At 34.8% G+C, this 15200-nt stretch overlaps 3 protein-coding genes across 8 annotated transcripts in view; 2 read left to right on the top strand and 1 right to left on the bottom strand.

Annotated features, from left to right (window-relative positions):
- The window catches only part of LOC127877630 (uncharacterized), a 124683-nt gene that overhangs the window by 38836 nt on the left and 70647 nt on the right, over window positions 1-15200 (top strand). The window lies entirely within an intron of this gene.
- LOC127877625 (galactose-1-phosphate uridylyltransferase-like) lies at window positions 15-13643 on the bottom strand. The gene is made up of 9 exons (XM_052423696.1): window positions 13563-13643; window positions 12864-13033; window positions 11704-11779; window positions 10765-10943; window positions 8332-8511; window positions 6144-6276; window positions 4969-5052; window positions 3418-3572; window positions 15-2134 (listed from the first exon to the last, which is right to left on the bottom strand). The coding sequence occupies exons 1-9, from the start codon at window positions 13624-13626 to the stop codon at window positions 2054-2056; spliced, it is 1122 nt and encodes a 373-aa protein (XP_052279656.1). The 5' UTR covers window positions 13627-13643; the 3' UTR covers window positions 15-2053.
- Window positions 13642-15200, top strand: part of LOC127877618 (leucine-rich repeat-containing protein 49-like) — a 104808-nt gene continuing 103249 nt past the window's right edge. For 3 of the 5 annotated variants that reach the window (XM_052423677.1, XM_052423675.1, XM_052423672.1), the window contains exon 1: window positions 13642-13847. In XM_052423677.1, coding sequence (XP_052279637.1) covers window positions 13803-13847 — 45 coding nt within the window. In that variant the 5' untranslated portion in view covers window positions 13642-13802. The remainder of the gene's footprint in view (window positions 13848-15200) is intronic. The other 2 variants (XM_052423676.1, XM_052423679.1) reach the window with 2 other exon arrangements.

Below are 15200 nucleotides of genomic sequence, written 5' to 3'. Positions count from 1 at the left end.
TGAGGATACATTACTGAAAAAAATATTGTTTATTGTTGAAATCCAAATAAAAAGGTAAAACAACACAAAACAACATAAAATTAAAATTGAAACAAATGTTAGATAAGCAATTAACACTGTACAATCAATAGAATGATACAATACAGTTGTTAAAACATAACATAAAGACATACGGTTCCTAAACATGTGTGAGACCAAATATTTGACAAAAGAAACAAATCAACATATAAGATCAAGTGGATTTCCGACATGAATTAAAACACAACTGAGATTCCGAACTTTAACAACTATTCTGCTGCATAATGATAACACCATCAACAACAGTCATTTGGTAATGTGCTAGATGATGATATGACTTATGGTGTAGATGCCTAAACAAGAAAAGATGTAAAACTGCAACTTTTTACTATAGCAACCATTTTGACAAAATGAGGAAATAGCAAACGTAAAGCTGAAAAAATAAAACTATAATTATAAATTCGATTTCACATAATTTATGTGCAAGGACTATAGAACTACACCATGCTGCTGATTTGTGTGATAGTTATCTATATAAATGTCTGAACCTTATTTAACAATTAACTTCTTACTGAAGTTGGCAGTAGTCTTTAAAAGAAGAGAACCTGAAAGGCACAAAGTCTCTCACCTGAGAAAAAAAAGGAACTGACCTGTTCTGTGCAGCCCAAGATATCATTATATAAATATTACATGGCTGTCAGGGTGACAGTAAATTTGTCAACTTGAGGAAATACCTCGGCTTCGTCTCAGTTGACAGTATTTTTTCGAAAGTTGACAAATTTACTGTTACCCTGTCAGCCATGTAATATTTATTTTATTATGAAGAAAAAACTATTCAAACATGAATAATTTATATAAACTATTAACAATTTTAATATTCAATAATTGTATTTAATTTCAGCTATGAACAACAGTTAATATTTTGATAACAATAATAAAAACACACTGGTTAACACAGTCAATTTCTTATCACAAAAAATAAAAATTCAATAGTTAAACAGTATTAAGTATGTCTCGTAAAGTGTTTTCTAAGTCTTACAGTCACATAGTATTAACTTCAAACAATTTTCTTCAATGTTATTGTTTCAAACGTTGATTTTTTCGATTCTAACATGATTTCATTAATAAGTTATCCACTATTTAAAGGTTATAAATGAGAATTATATTAACCGAAAGTCCTCCACTTTTCGGAGAAAACTGGACGTCACCACAACAAAGAAAATCAAATGATGTCTTCTTCATTCATAAACAGTGCTCGGACAATCAAAGTGACGTCATTCCGCAAGTAATTGCTAAGGTAGCGGGCGACAGTAATTTTTGGACAGTAAATTTTTTCCCCCTGGGTCTGACAGTATTTCTTTGTCACGATGGCCTATGGGAATTAAGCATTGTGAATAAAAGTGAAGTATAATAATAGAACATACGTTCTGACCAAGTATCATGATTAATGAATTGTAAATGTAACTTTCAGTGTGCTAACAAGATTTTACTATGGCCATATCAGGATAAATTCCCCGACACCTGGTGGCCATGTTTTTTCAACTATAGGAACCATTTTCAAACTCATCCAAGATATCATTAGAACAAATATTCAGACCAAGTTTCATAAAGATTGGACAATAAATGTGACTGTAACAGTGTTAACAAGTTTTTACCATAGTCATATATGGAAAAATGCCCCTGCTGGCCATGTTTTTTAACCAACCGAAACCATTTTCAAACTTGTCCAATATAACACTTGCACAAATCTTCTGACCAAATTTCATGAAGATCCAACAATAAATGTGGCCTCTAGAGTATTAACAAGGCAAATATTGATGCCCCACAATGCATGATGGACAAAAGGCGATTGTGCTCAGGTGAGCTAAAAAAGAACGTTTAATGCAACATAAAATCTGATAAAAAAATAGATACTTAAAATTCGTTTTTTCCCAGTTAGCACACAGTACCACTATAATGCATCATACATTGTGTACAGTAAGTGTCTCAATCATATCCAAACACATATTCTTCATAAAAAACACATTGTCCTGTATCAGTCTGGGTGACAGCTGTCAGTTGAATGGGCCCTTTGTTTGTAATGAACGTCTGGCAGATCTTTTAATTTCTGGGCTGCCTGTAAGATAGTGTCCAGCATGACATACATTGATAGGAGGAACATAATTGTATTCCATACTCTTACTCGCATACACATTTACTTTCTGAATAACATAAAAATGAGAATGGAATAGATAGAATAACATGTAAGTGTTTAAAACAGACAAGTTTATTAGCTTAGCAAGTAAATCTGCACAAATTGCCAAAGCTTGTGTTTAAGATATTTTAAGCGTCTCTAATTACACTTATATAAACTCAACACTTGTGATGCGAAATGTAGCTTGATTATTGTTTGTTATTGTCTACCCCCTTAGGCCAAACAAATGTTTTGTTCCCCTCCCCTTTCCGACCAACCCAATTTTCACAATTGTGGTTCCCTGTACCTGTTTACCACACAGCAAAAGGTTATTCACATGCCCAAATAAATTCTTTTTTGTTTTGATAAAGCTTGCAATGTTTCCAATATATCAACATATTTGATCCGATACATGAGGATATAAACTATATAAAAACAGGATTTTTAAAAATCTAAACGTTTTGCTACCCAAAAAATTAACCTAAGAAACGACACACCGGTATTTTTTAAATACTGAAAATATTAACCACAGAAATAACACACCTGTATTTGTTTTGCTACTCAAAATATTAACCTTAGAAATTACACGCAAGTATAAGTATATGAGGTTAATATTCTTAGAAAACAAAAATCCAAAGGATATCAAGCTAGAAATCATTAAAACAATGAAGTGCTAAGAATTTTGATAGTGCTATCAGAACTTGTTGAAAGTGCCAACGTTTTTTGCTGAAGGAGCTAACGGTACATGTTGCAAGTGCCAACGGTTCTTGCTGAAGGAGCTAACGGTACAAGTTGCAAGTGCCAAAGGTACTTGTTGAAAGTGTGAAGGTAATACTTGTAGTTGAAATGAAAAACTGCATTTGTTGAAAGTGTACTGGTTGTAAGAGCAAACAGGGCTACTTGAAAGTGGGAATGTACTTGTTGAATGTGTGAAGGTATTGTTGAAAGTGCGAAGGTACTTGTCAAAAATGCGGAGGTAATTGATGAACATGCACAGGTACTTGTTGAAATTGTGTTTGGGACGGAAACACACTTGGATGTAAAAAATTTAGAAGAGAGTTCGAGTTCACGAAATGTATTTGATATATACAATGAATGTAGAAGGTAAGGAATATTGTTCCACCTTGACAAATTGTCAATATCATCACAAGATAAGAAAGTTTGACTTAAAGTCAGAAAAAATGTATAAATGTTTTCTGAACTCTGATTTTCTTGAAGTCTTGTACCTGCTCTGCAGTGAGGTCTCTCTGCACCGTGGCCATCATCTCATAGCCAACCATGAACTTCTTGACAGAGGCCGATCGCAGGAGGGGAGGGTAGTACACGGCATGCAGCTGCCAGAAACTGCAGTCCTCTGAAAGATACTTCCCAGTCGGGGCACCTGCAGAAGAGAAGAGACCCTGTTACACAAAAAATACTGTAACAGCTGAAGTGCTGTCCTTCATTAATCTGGAATAACACTACGTACATGCTTTAAGCTCAGTTTTCCAGAACGAAGCTCATACAATGTTTTAGGGGGAATATCGGATAAAAAATAGGAGCAGGGTGCTGCCAAAAAGAGGCATAGTGGAAAGTCATTATGCAACTGGTCTAGTGACACTTTCTAAGAATGTGTATAATGCAAAGAATTTCTCGGTCTTCTATATTTTTCAAGTTAGTTTTCACTTTCCGTGCGTTTTTTTTGTACTTAACTAAGGAGCAAGTGCATAAATCTTTTTTTTTAATTGAGCCATGTGAATGCAGGGCTATTGTATTTGAAAAATCAGATGAACAAGAGATGTGTTTGTCAGAAACACAATGCCCCCTATTGCGCCGCTTTGAATCCATATATTTGACCTTTGACCTTGCAGGATGACCTTGATCTTTCACCACTCAAAATGTGAAGCTCCATGAAATAAACATGCATGCCAAATATTAAGTTGCTATCTTCAATATTGCAAAAGTTATTGCAAAAGTTTATCCAAGGTTAGTTTGAATCCCCTATTGCGCCGCTTTGAAGCCATATATTTGACCTTTGACCTTGAAGGATGACCTTGATCTTTCACCACTCAAAATGTGCAGCTCCATGAGATACACATGCATGCCAAATATCTTGTTGCTATCTTCAATATTGCAAAAGTTATTGCAAAAGTTTAACCAAGGTTAAATTTTAGAGACAGAATAACAGACAGACAGGCCAAAAAACAATATACCCCCGATCATTTGATCCAGGGGCATAAAAAGCTAAAATTCAAATTGCTTTTCACATGAAGTTATTTTAAGATTTTGTGAAACTGACATAGTTAACACACTAATTGTGACAGCAGAATGGAGAATGTTGAGAAGTATACAATATTACATAATATTATAATTTCATGATGTTTAGCATTAAATAAAAATTTCCTTTGATCATTTGTGGGTTAACATACAACAAAACAGATAGTGTTTAGCTAACTCTTGGCTTTAAATATAAATACATTACGGTGCAAATTTTTGTGATATTTTTTTATAAATAAATGTACCGGGTATTGTTTCCAGGTATTAACAAAAAAGATGTAAGTATAATTCCTAGTAAATCAACGACCAGTATTTGTCCAAAAGAATTATGGTGCTCCCACCACAAACTTTAGCTTGGGTTAACTGTCATTAGAAGAGTATCTTTTTTTAATATATATACCTCAATTTTAAAAAGCACACAATTTAGCAATTAATGAATGTTTTAATTGGTAAATTAATATCAAATGAATTAGATTGATGTAAGACCACTCATTACACAGACGGACATTTGCACACTGTACCTGCCCATCCCATGGAGTATGGAAACGACACTTCAAACAAGTTGTCATACTTGGTGAGCAGCTGCTTAGTTATCTCTGCTAAAGCTGCAATACAACATTGCAGAAAACATAAAACCTTCATGCAATACAAATATAAACATCAACATATAAGTTGGACATGGAACTTGGAAAGTATTTAATACTTAAACAAGAAAGCAAAATGAATCAACGAATGAATATTGAATGTTTCAGGATAGCTATAAATCAGAGAGGGGTAAGCACGTGGTAGTCAATATGGCGACGTCCATGCTAAGGCAGGTATTTATGGCCATTTAGTACCCTTTATTACATGTATTTATATTTTTAAATACCACTCACTTTCCAGCCATATTAGCAAGAAAATTACGAGCGTTTTTTTCGTATTAATATTTGCTATTTATCTCTACTTTACTCGCTGCAAAATTTCTTAGAGGTTTGACCTAATTTAAACTCCACTAAGAAAATTTGCGGGGAGTAAAGTCGAGATATGAAATAAACGCTAATCACCTGCCTACTGATATGGCTGAAAAGAGAGCATCATTTAAGAATTAAACAAAAGTAATAAAGGGTATAAAACAAAGAATAAGAGCACCCCATAACGGGTGCCACGCTCAGCAATGGGTGCAGTTTTGAATAAATGAAAGCTTGTTTGAATTTATTTTTTTTAGAGGTCACAGTGACCTTGACCTTTAACCTGGTGACCCCAAAATGGGTGTGGCGTGTAGAACTTATCAAGGTGCATCTACATATGAAGTTTCAAAGTTGTAGGTGGAAGCATTTTGATTTTAGATGTTAAGCTTTTAGCACGACGCGGACGTCAGACAACACGACGAGCCAGCTATGACAATACCTCGGGTTTTCTCTGAAAACGCTGAGCTAAAAATAACTGTCTCGGCATGAACGTCATCATCTTGACTGTCACATGATTATCACCTCTGTAAATGCTACAAGAACTCTACTTATTAGGTTTAAAAAATACCTGCCCAGTAAAATTATTGCATCAAAAAATAAACCAAATAAAATATTTTTAATGGTTTTGGGGTAAAGAAAATAGTTTTCTGAGCTACCATTCATTAGGACGGGTCACTTAAGAGGAAATAAATTATAGTTTAGATTTTGCTATTTAATGATCTTGGAGAAAAATCAAGGTTCCCTACACTGTCGCTGTATGTCTGTAAGGTCTTCAATGCGTAGGACGTGTGTTTTGGGGATCAGCAAGGTCTCATACGGCCAGACAGCCCAGTAGGGCACCAACCACACCCAGTCTGCATTCTCCAACACTACACGCTCCTGAAAGATTCAAGCATTGGAGTCAGCAAATGAAGTATTGTTATCTGTGCTAAAATAAAGCTGAATTTATTCAATTGGGGTATATTGGACAATTAACGTCTGATGATGACATTTTAATTTTCAGAGTATTTACATGTAGCAATACTTGGCTGTAATGTGTTAGCTCCGATTAATGTTTACAGTATTTGTTTTACTCCTACAGTGTTTTGTCAGACAAATTTTGAATTATGATTATAATGAAGGCTAGTACTTTTATGTGAAAAGATAGGAAGCCCTTGTTGTTAAGTACAGAAAATAAGAAGCTTTTACCAGTCAAATTCGATAAATAATAATTAATAATAAATAAAATGTAAGATACTTGAACAGCCTGCCTGTTTTTCCAGTGACTTGCAGGCTGTTCTGGTTATATGCTGGTTGTATACATGTATTTTTGACATTTCACTTTGCTTTAAAGTGGGAAAGATTAAAAAAAATAAAATAAAGTTTTTATACTTCCATGACTTAAATAAAAAACTCAAGAATCAATAATGATGAATTATTTCTTAACTTTCTTTAATAAAACACCTGCATAACTTCATATAATGGCTGTCCATGCAGCCTCATACAAAATAAAATATTTGTAGTTAAAAAAAAGTGTGCAAAACTGAAAAACAAAAGTAATAGTTAACATCTTTTACATATTTCGATGGTCTTCACATGATTGTTTAGGATAGCATATTATGATGAATAGAATAACAGGTGAGTGTTACAAAAGATAGGCTTAACAATGCACAATAACAGGTGAGTGTTACAAAAGATAGGCTTCACAATGCACAACACTGCACAGATAAGCACTTGCAAGCACTTGCCAAGTTTCGCCATGACCTTGCATTTAAAACTTCACCTTGAGCTGCGTGCTGGGAATACTGTGCTTAATGCATGCATGTAAAGAGAAGTCCGAGATTATCCTGTGTAGTCTGCACAAGCTACTCAGACACAAAACCTTTCTACTACACCGAATGTTGGTGTAGCAGAAAAATAAAGAAAATTCCTTGAAAGAACAAGATGTGTTTGTGAAACACAATGTCCCCCTATATGACGTTTGACCTTGAAGGATGACCTTGACCTTGACCCTTCACCACTCAAAATGTGCAGCTCCATGAGATACACATGCATTTCAAATATAAAATTGCTAGCTTCAATATTGCAGAAGTGACATTACATGAGCAATTTTGACCCATATATTTAACCTTGAAGGATGACCTTGACCTTTCACCACTAAAAATGTGCAGCTCCATGAGATACACATGCATGCTAAATATCAAGTTGCTATCTTCAATATTGCAAAAGTATTCATAAAATAAGCGATTTGGGCCACATATATTTGACCTCTGACCTTGAAGGATGACCTTGACCTCGACTTTTCACCACTAAAAATGTGCAGCTCCATGAGATACACATGCATGCCAAATATCAAGTTGCTATCTTCAAAATTGCAAAAGTACTCATAAAATGAGCGATTTTGGCCACATATATTTGACCTCTGACCTTGAAGGATGACCTTGACCTTTCACCACTCAAAATGTGCAGCTCCATGAGATACACATGCATGCCAAATATCAAGTTGCTTTCTTGAATATTGAAATACTGCAAAAGTGTACATTAAATGAGCGATTTTGACCCATATATTTGACCTTTGACCTTGAAGGATGACCTTGACCTTTTACCACTCAAAATGTGCAGCTCCATGAGATACATATGCATGCCAAATATCAAGTTGCTATCTTCAATATTGCAAAAGTTATTGCAAATGTTAAAGTTGGCGCAAACCAACCAACAGACCAACCAACAGAACAACAGACGGGGCAAAAACAATATGTCCCCCACAACTATAGTGGGGGACATAAAAAGTCCATACAGGCAGAAAGTTTTATCCCTGATAAGCATGTGTAGACTGCATAGATTAATCCGGGAAAACACTGTCACACATGAATTAAGCCCAGTTTTCCCAGATCGAGGAACACCTGTATCTAACACTCAACTATTGGTATCTATACAAACATAAGGCACTTGTACTTTGCGCTCCAGTTCCCTGTGTACATAATCGAGCAGCATATTAGACTGGTGCTTTTCCATGTATTCCCGCTGGGTGCGATGTTTCACCGTGGGTTCGTTGGGTAGAAAGGAGCTGGCCCACACCTGGCAGTGAGGGTGAGGGTTCGAGCAACCCATGATGGCACCACGGTTCTCAAATATCTGCAAATATTACACCTTACATAATTATGCATTTTCTTTGCATCTAAACATCCAAAAGCAGATTTTTAGGTTAATTTCTTAATATCATTTTAGCAGACCCATAAAAGATTATAGTGCTGTGAGCCAGTTGGCACTCTTAAGTGCTGTATGAGGGCTTTGCTCAATATTAAAAAGTTGCTACGTCTATTCTGAGATCATATTTAAAAAAATACATTTATGCAGTGGCATGTACTTATTATTTTATTCTGGTAACATAAAAAGTTTCTTAATGAAGTGTAAATAAATAAATAAATGAGATTCTACCAGAACTTGAAGCTTGTTTTCAAAGGAAATTGAAACAAGAGATGTGTTCGTCAGAAACACAATGCCCCCTATTGCGCCGCTTTGAAATAAATTTTCAATATATCATTTGGCAGGTTTAGAAATGATCTCCCTTTTAAAGCTTATTACTTCCCTTGGATTGTATTTTTTTACTTTTAACCTTGAAGGATGACTTTGACCTTTCACCACTCAAAATGTGCATCTTCATGAGATACACATGCATGCCAAATATCAAGTTGCTATCTTCAATATTGCAAAAGTTATGGCCAATGTTAAAGTTTTCGGACTGACTGACTGACCGACGGACAGTTCAACTGCTATATGCCACCCTACCAGGGGCATAAAAAGTATGGGTTACTCTTAAGTTGTGATAGAAATTCTGATTTAAAAAAAAATCATATGTAAAATGCACAATCTTATACAATCCATCAAGCAAACTTTTTAAAAAACAAATAATGTCTTGATTATACAGCTAAGTAAAACCACATTTGGAGTACAATTTTTTATTTTTTTTGTAAGATTGGCGTTTTAAATTTCACATTTCAGAATAATATTTTCACTGCATTTAACAATACTAATGATATCACATAGATTATCCATTCAATATTTATGAATGAAGCCAACTTCATATTTTAGTAATTTTGGTGTGTTGAAGTCACGGAAACACAATTGTGTAAGTTATCTGTATTAAAAGGGCACAGCAGAATTTGAAATAATTGTAAGATATACTAATATAAATTCATAGTAAAATGATTTCACTTTAGTGTTGGCGATGGAAGTTATAACCAACAGCTCATTGTCCCAATGTTTGTTATAAAAAAACACTTCGTCAAATACCCTCGTGATTCATTTGCTACTACATGTAATCAGAACTCCCAACTGCTTGAAACTGCAAAAACAGTTGCCTGGACATTATTTCATAGAAAATTAAGACAACGTCTAGAATTTTGCAATGATTTCATTGGTGCATGCTGTTTAAAACAAGGATTTGTGCTAAAAACAAGGATGTTCGTTAACAATTCTTTAACAGATAGACAGACAGATTGACAGACCGTTTATTTAGACTTATACAAAAGTTCATCATTTTCATGCTTACATATACACATTTTTTCAGTTACGTAAATATTTTGAAAACAACATAACATTACAAATAAAAAAGTGATGTACGAATAAAAAAAAAAATCAATGGCAACTTATGAAGTGCATTGTGTTTATGCTTTTGATATTCATAACTTAAATGATAAAGTGTGTTGCATAATGTAAGAAATTGCACAGACCACTAGTACCTCCTTTAATTTAAGTGACTGATTGGTTTCTACAGTAACTTACTATAATGTGAACAGGACCTCAGTGATCTATATCATTGCATAAAAGGAACATCTCTTGGTTTACATGTAAAATTAATACTGTAAAATTTATGATGATAACTGATGATGATTAGTGTTAGTTTAAAAAGTAACATGATCGCCCAATAATAGAAACAATTGATATTGTCACAGTAGTTAAACCTTGTGCTAGCGTCATGATATGATCATACTAAAAATAGGGCCATTGTTCCATTCCAGAAATGACACATTTGGATGTTGTAGTTTCAATTATGTTTACTTTTGCTTTTATTGTCTTAAGCAACAATATTAATTCAGAATTGAGCTTTTTTATTGTCAAGACTGTAAGATAAAAATCTCACATGCCCTACTTCATATCTTAAGATACAATCCTAGCAAGTTTCAATATTGTACATTGATAAATGTAGGAGCCTGCTCCAAAAAAATTGTGTCTATTGACAGACATTCAGACAGACGGAAGAACGGACGTACAGATGGATGGACAGACATGGTAATTACAGTAAAGACTTAAGTAACTATGAAAACTCTAAGTTTAAAAAGTGGAATAATTTTGCTTTTAAATTCAAGATGACTTTCAGATTGATACCTGGACCCAGGAAAACTGCTTGCCAATGTCAGAGTTGATCTCCGCCCATTTGTCAATCACTACTCTGATTTCTGTTAAGGACATGATAGGGAGGGTGATGTCTGACCAGGGATGGAAACACATCACTTTACATGTCCCCTTGGCCTCGGCACATCGGAACAATGGGTCATCAGACTCATCTAAAATGTAACATACAAGTATACATGTATACAAATCATGTGGCTCTTGGAAAGTGGCATGATTTGAACAAAGTTAGTAGACCATTATATGATGTTACATAGCAAACATCAAACCTCTTATCCTTGCCATTTCTGAGATGATTTTTAATTATATACTATAGTCTGTAGATCATCTGACCCTTGGTGTGTGGCTAGTTTCAAAGGGGCTTAATTTTATTGAAGTTGAGGAGTAACACACCAAATATTTAACCCCTAACCTATGTGGTTTCTGAAACAATTTTTCTAATTTTAATTTCTGTAATCAATTTTGTACTCTGGTAATCTAGATATGCAGCAGACTGCAACAACTGAACAACAAGGACAGTAACCAATAATTCTCTGACGCTTCATTAAAATCTGCTTTTAATAAATAAACGCTTCAGGAAAAGATGTTCTTTGACTGAACAGTTTACAGGCAAATCACACTTTTCATAGCCCAACCTACATAATGAGATATAAGTACGTTTCAAATAGAACAGAAACACATTTTTGATGTTTAAAAGTTTGGGAGATCAAATAAAACAGAAACACATGTTTTGATGTTTAAAAGTTTGGGAGATCAAGTTTGAGATAAGTAAGTATTGCATGAAGTATTATTATTGACTGTATGTAACTTCAAACAAACTCCATAAATAATTATACTAATCACAATTCTGACTATTTAGCAGCAACAAATAACATTTTTTACATATGAGCTGTACTGAGTACATTTGCATGATACCTGGTGCGGGTCCTTCCTCTAACAGTGCCGGGAAATCATTTGTGAAGAGGAATGTACTGTCATAGTCTGGGTTCACCTGCAACATTCAAACATAGAAACTGAAGTGACACAATTTGTTTGTCATAATGTGGCCTGACCGCAATTTCTTAAGAGGATGCGCTTACAAGTACATTGAAGTGATGCGACTTTATTTCATCATAATCTGAGCTGATTTGCAATATTCAAGGAAGCTGTTGCAACATAGCTATTGAAGTGAAGTTATACTTTCTCCATTAAATTTCATTTTGTGGAAAAACAGTATTTTCTATTTGCTCCATTGTTTTACATTTAAAACATCTGAGAACATTTTATATTGTGCAATTTATTAACTGTACAAAAATAGAAAACATTATCCCAGTAAAAATCTTAAAATTGGTTGAAATAGTGCAACAGGGAGATTATGGGTTTAATTTGGACTCCATGATGATTTCCATACATAAAATACTTAAAATCGTCACTATGAGGCTACGATTTCCAATGCAACTGAACAAAAATAAATATAATATCTTCCTCTTGAGTCCTAGGCAATTTTCATCAAGATGTAACATCACAATTTTTGTATAAATATATCATCAGGAAACATTATAAACATATTTTTAAACCGTTTGTCTTTATATTTGTGTTTTTTTCAAATGTTTATCGTCTGTAAACATCAAAATAATTGATTTTGTTGATACTGTCAAACAGCCATCTTGAAAATTACGGTTCTTCTTGAGCAGTTGATTCTGATTGGCTGTCTCAATTTTAAGATGTGAATGCAATAAATAGCCTTAAAACTGACATTGCTGGGGAGGTTAATTTCTGGTCAATAAATGCCAAAGCACAATGTAGCATGGAAAATATTCATAAATAAACGATTTTGTGTTACTTAGAAAAACTATATATGAAAAAAAACATAATGGAGGAAATATTTTATTAGAACTTTTTTGAGTTATGATGAATTCTAATATTTTACTGACTTTGATCAGCAAAACAATGTTTTCCTGTAACAACTGCATAATGCACCAAGGTTCTATCAAGGAATTTCACACAATCTCCATTACCACGACTCAAAAAGAACACACAACTCAAGAAGCAACTACCATATTATTACCTAAAAAACCTGATTTACAGTAGTTTACCATGCCATTAGGACGAGTGTTTCCAGGGCAGAGTGGGTTCTTCCGGTCATGCCGAGGAATAGTTTCCTCTTCTGGTTTCTCCACATGGCCTGCCCATGGTCGCTTCATGCGATGCGGACAGACAAGAACCCAATCATCTCGCAGTGGATTATAGCGCAGATGCTGATGATCTGCAACGAACCAAAATAGAACATTGCATGCAAAATTGAAGCTTGTTTTCAAGACTTGGTCCTGTCATTTGTAAACTCTACATGCAAATCATCATGCACAAATCCATTTAATAACATGCAATTATAAATGGCTAAAAGCCTATGACATACACAATATTTAACATAGTGAAGTAAACATGGAGTAATCAGCGTTCGAATCCACAATCTTAGTGTAATATCACGGCGTAATGCCAATTTTATCTTAATCGAAGCTATCACTTATACACATAGGTCTCCTCCTCCAAATAAACTAAATTGCACATAAACGTTACATGTCAATCTGAGTCCCTATTAGGCTATTGTCCAAAACGGCAGAAGTGTAGTGTCTGACCTAAAATATGTGACATCAAATGTTGCAAATACGTCAAGCAAAGCAAATTTAAAACACATGTCATTCATTTTAAACGTAACATTGAGTCTTGCTTTTGCCATTTTATCCCCTTAATTATTCGTTTTCATACAAAAAAAATATCATAAACTCTTATTGAACCTTGACTGTCAAACTTTGCCATGACTGTCAAAACGTCGAGCGTCGCGTTGACTTTGATGAACATTTTAGGCCGATACGCATGCGTAGAATGAAAGCTTCCCAAGTTTCAATATGGCGGATGTGAAATTGCTGCTAAGGAGCACCTGTGTATTTGAAATTCATTTATAAATAAATCATACACACGTCAACGAAGAGCTATGACATTTGATTTTAACTAAGTTAATATTTTTCTTGAAGGAAATGCAATCGTCCGACCTATCAAAAGACAAATCTTTGATTAAACAGGTAACTATTTAATGCTAATAGCGGGATTGTAAACAAAAAAAGTCAACAGCACAGGCATGTTTTCGGTATTGAACTGTCACTGGTTTGACACTTGTTGCATTGCTTGTTATCTATCCATCATTAGGTTTATCAGTTCTGATTTTTTACATAACCAAAAAAATGTACAAAATAAACTTCACAGCATACATACATGCCATCATTTTTCAGGTCCACATCTAGTCCGTATAAACTGACTCCCAAAGCCTCTGATAATTTTTGCTATGACAGCTCTGGGACTCCATATGCAACCCTTCATAAACACAGCCCCAGTTCTCCGCTTCTGATCAGTGCGCCCTACTAAACTGACATCCTGACAAAAAGAGGAAAGAAATGCATGAACTTTAAAAACGCATAAAATTTACCCGAATGACAACCTACTGATGTTATTCTTCACATGCATTCTAAAAAACACAACAATGTTTGAACACACTATTCTTGTTGACATTTTTATGCCCCCGAAGAAGGGCATATAGTGATCGCACTGTCTGTCCGTCTGTCCATCACACTTCGCCTTTAGGTTTCGAAAAATGCTCATAACTTCTATGTCGCTTCAGATGTAACATTCATATTTGGTATGCATGTGTATATGGACAAGGCCTTTCCATACGCACACAAATTTGATCCCTTGACCTTGAACATATGGGGCATATGTCATCCTATGGAGACAGCTCTTGTTATGTTGAAATTTTGAACAATATAAATGGTCGACATTTGTTTGACATCGTTAGCGACTTACGCTACATAAAAAATCATGATGTGCAAAAGATTGGTGTACTGCAACCTAACCTGAAGTGACACCTTAAGTCGGCAACAATGCGACAGTTTTCCAATATGGTGGATAGAACATACAAAATAATAACAAAGTAAATAAAAAGTGATTATTTCTTGCTTTAATGGTACCATTTGAAGAATCGGTGTGCCTTAGCCCTTGAAGTGAAGATACAATGTACAATGCAACATTTTGGGTTATAAAGCTGAGAGTTGAATTATTGCAACTAGTCCACATCAGGACTATGTGCAATAATCAAACCAGCTTTTGACCCTCTGCTGGGAGTTGTGTAACGCGAGCCGACGGCGGACTTCCTGAGGCCGCCACCGAGCGCTGATCAGCACCGAGCGCTGAAGTCCTCGGAAGGCTAACTGTTTCGTTGAATACAATAAACAGTGTAATTAATAATTTTCCTTAGGTTACCTGCCTTCTGATAATAAACTTTAAATAATCAAGTCGCTTCAGGTATATACAATGCCACCAAAGAGGGGACCGATGCCTTCAACGAACCCTCCGGCTTCCGTGAAGCTACTGACTTCGGCTTC

Source organism: Dreissena polymorpha, chromosome 4 (assembly GCF_020536995.1).
Source record: "Dreissena polymorpha isolate Duluth1 chromosome 4, UMN_Dpol_1.0, whole genome shotgun sequence".
NCBI classification, from domain to species: domain Eukaryota; kingdom Metazoa; phylum Mollusca; class Bivalvia; order Myida; family Dreissenidae; genus Dreissena; species Dreissena polymorpha.
Note: the sequence above shows the minus strand (reverse complement) of the source record. Positions and strands in the feature narration are given on the sequence as shown.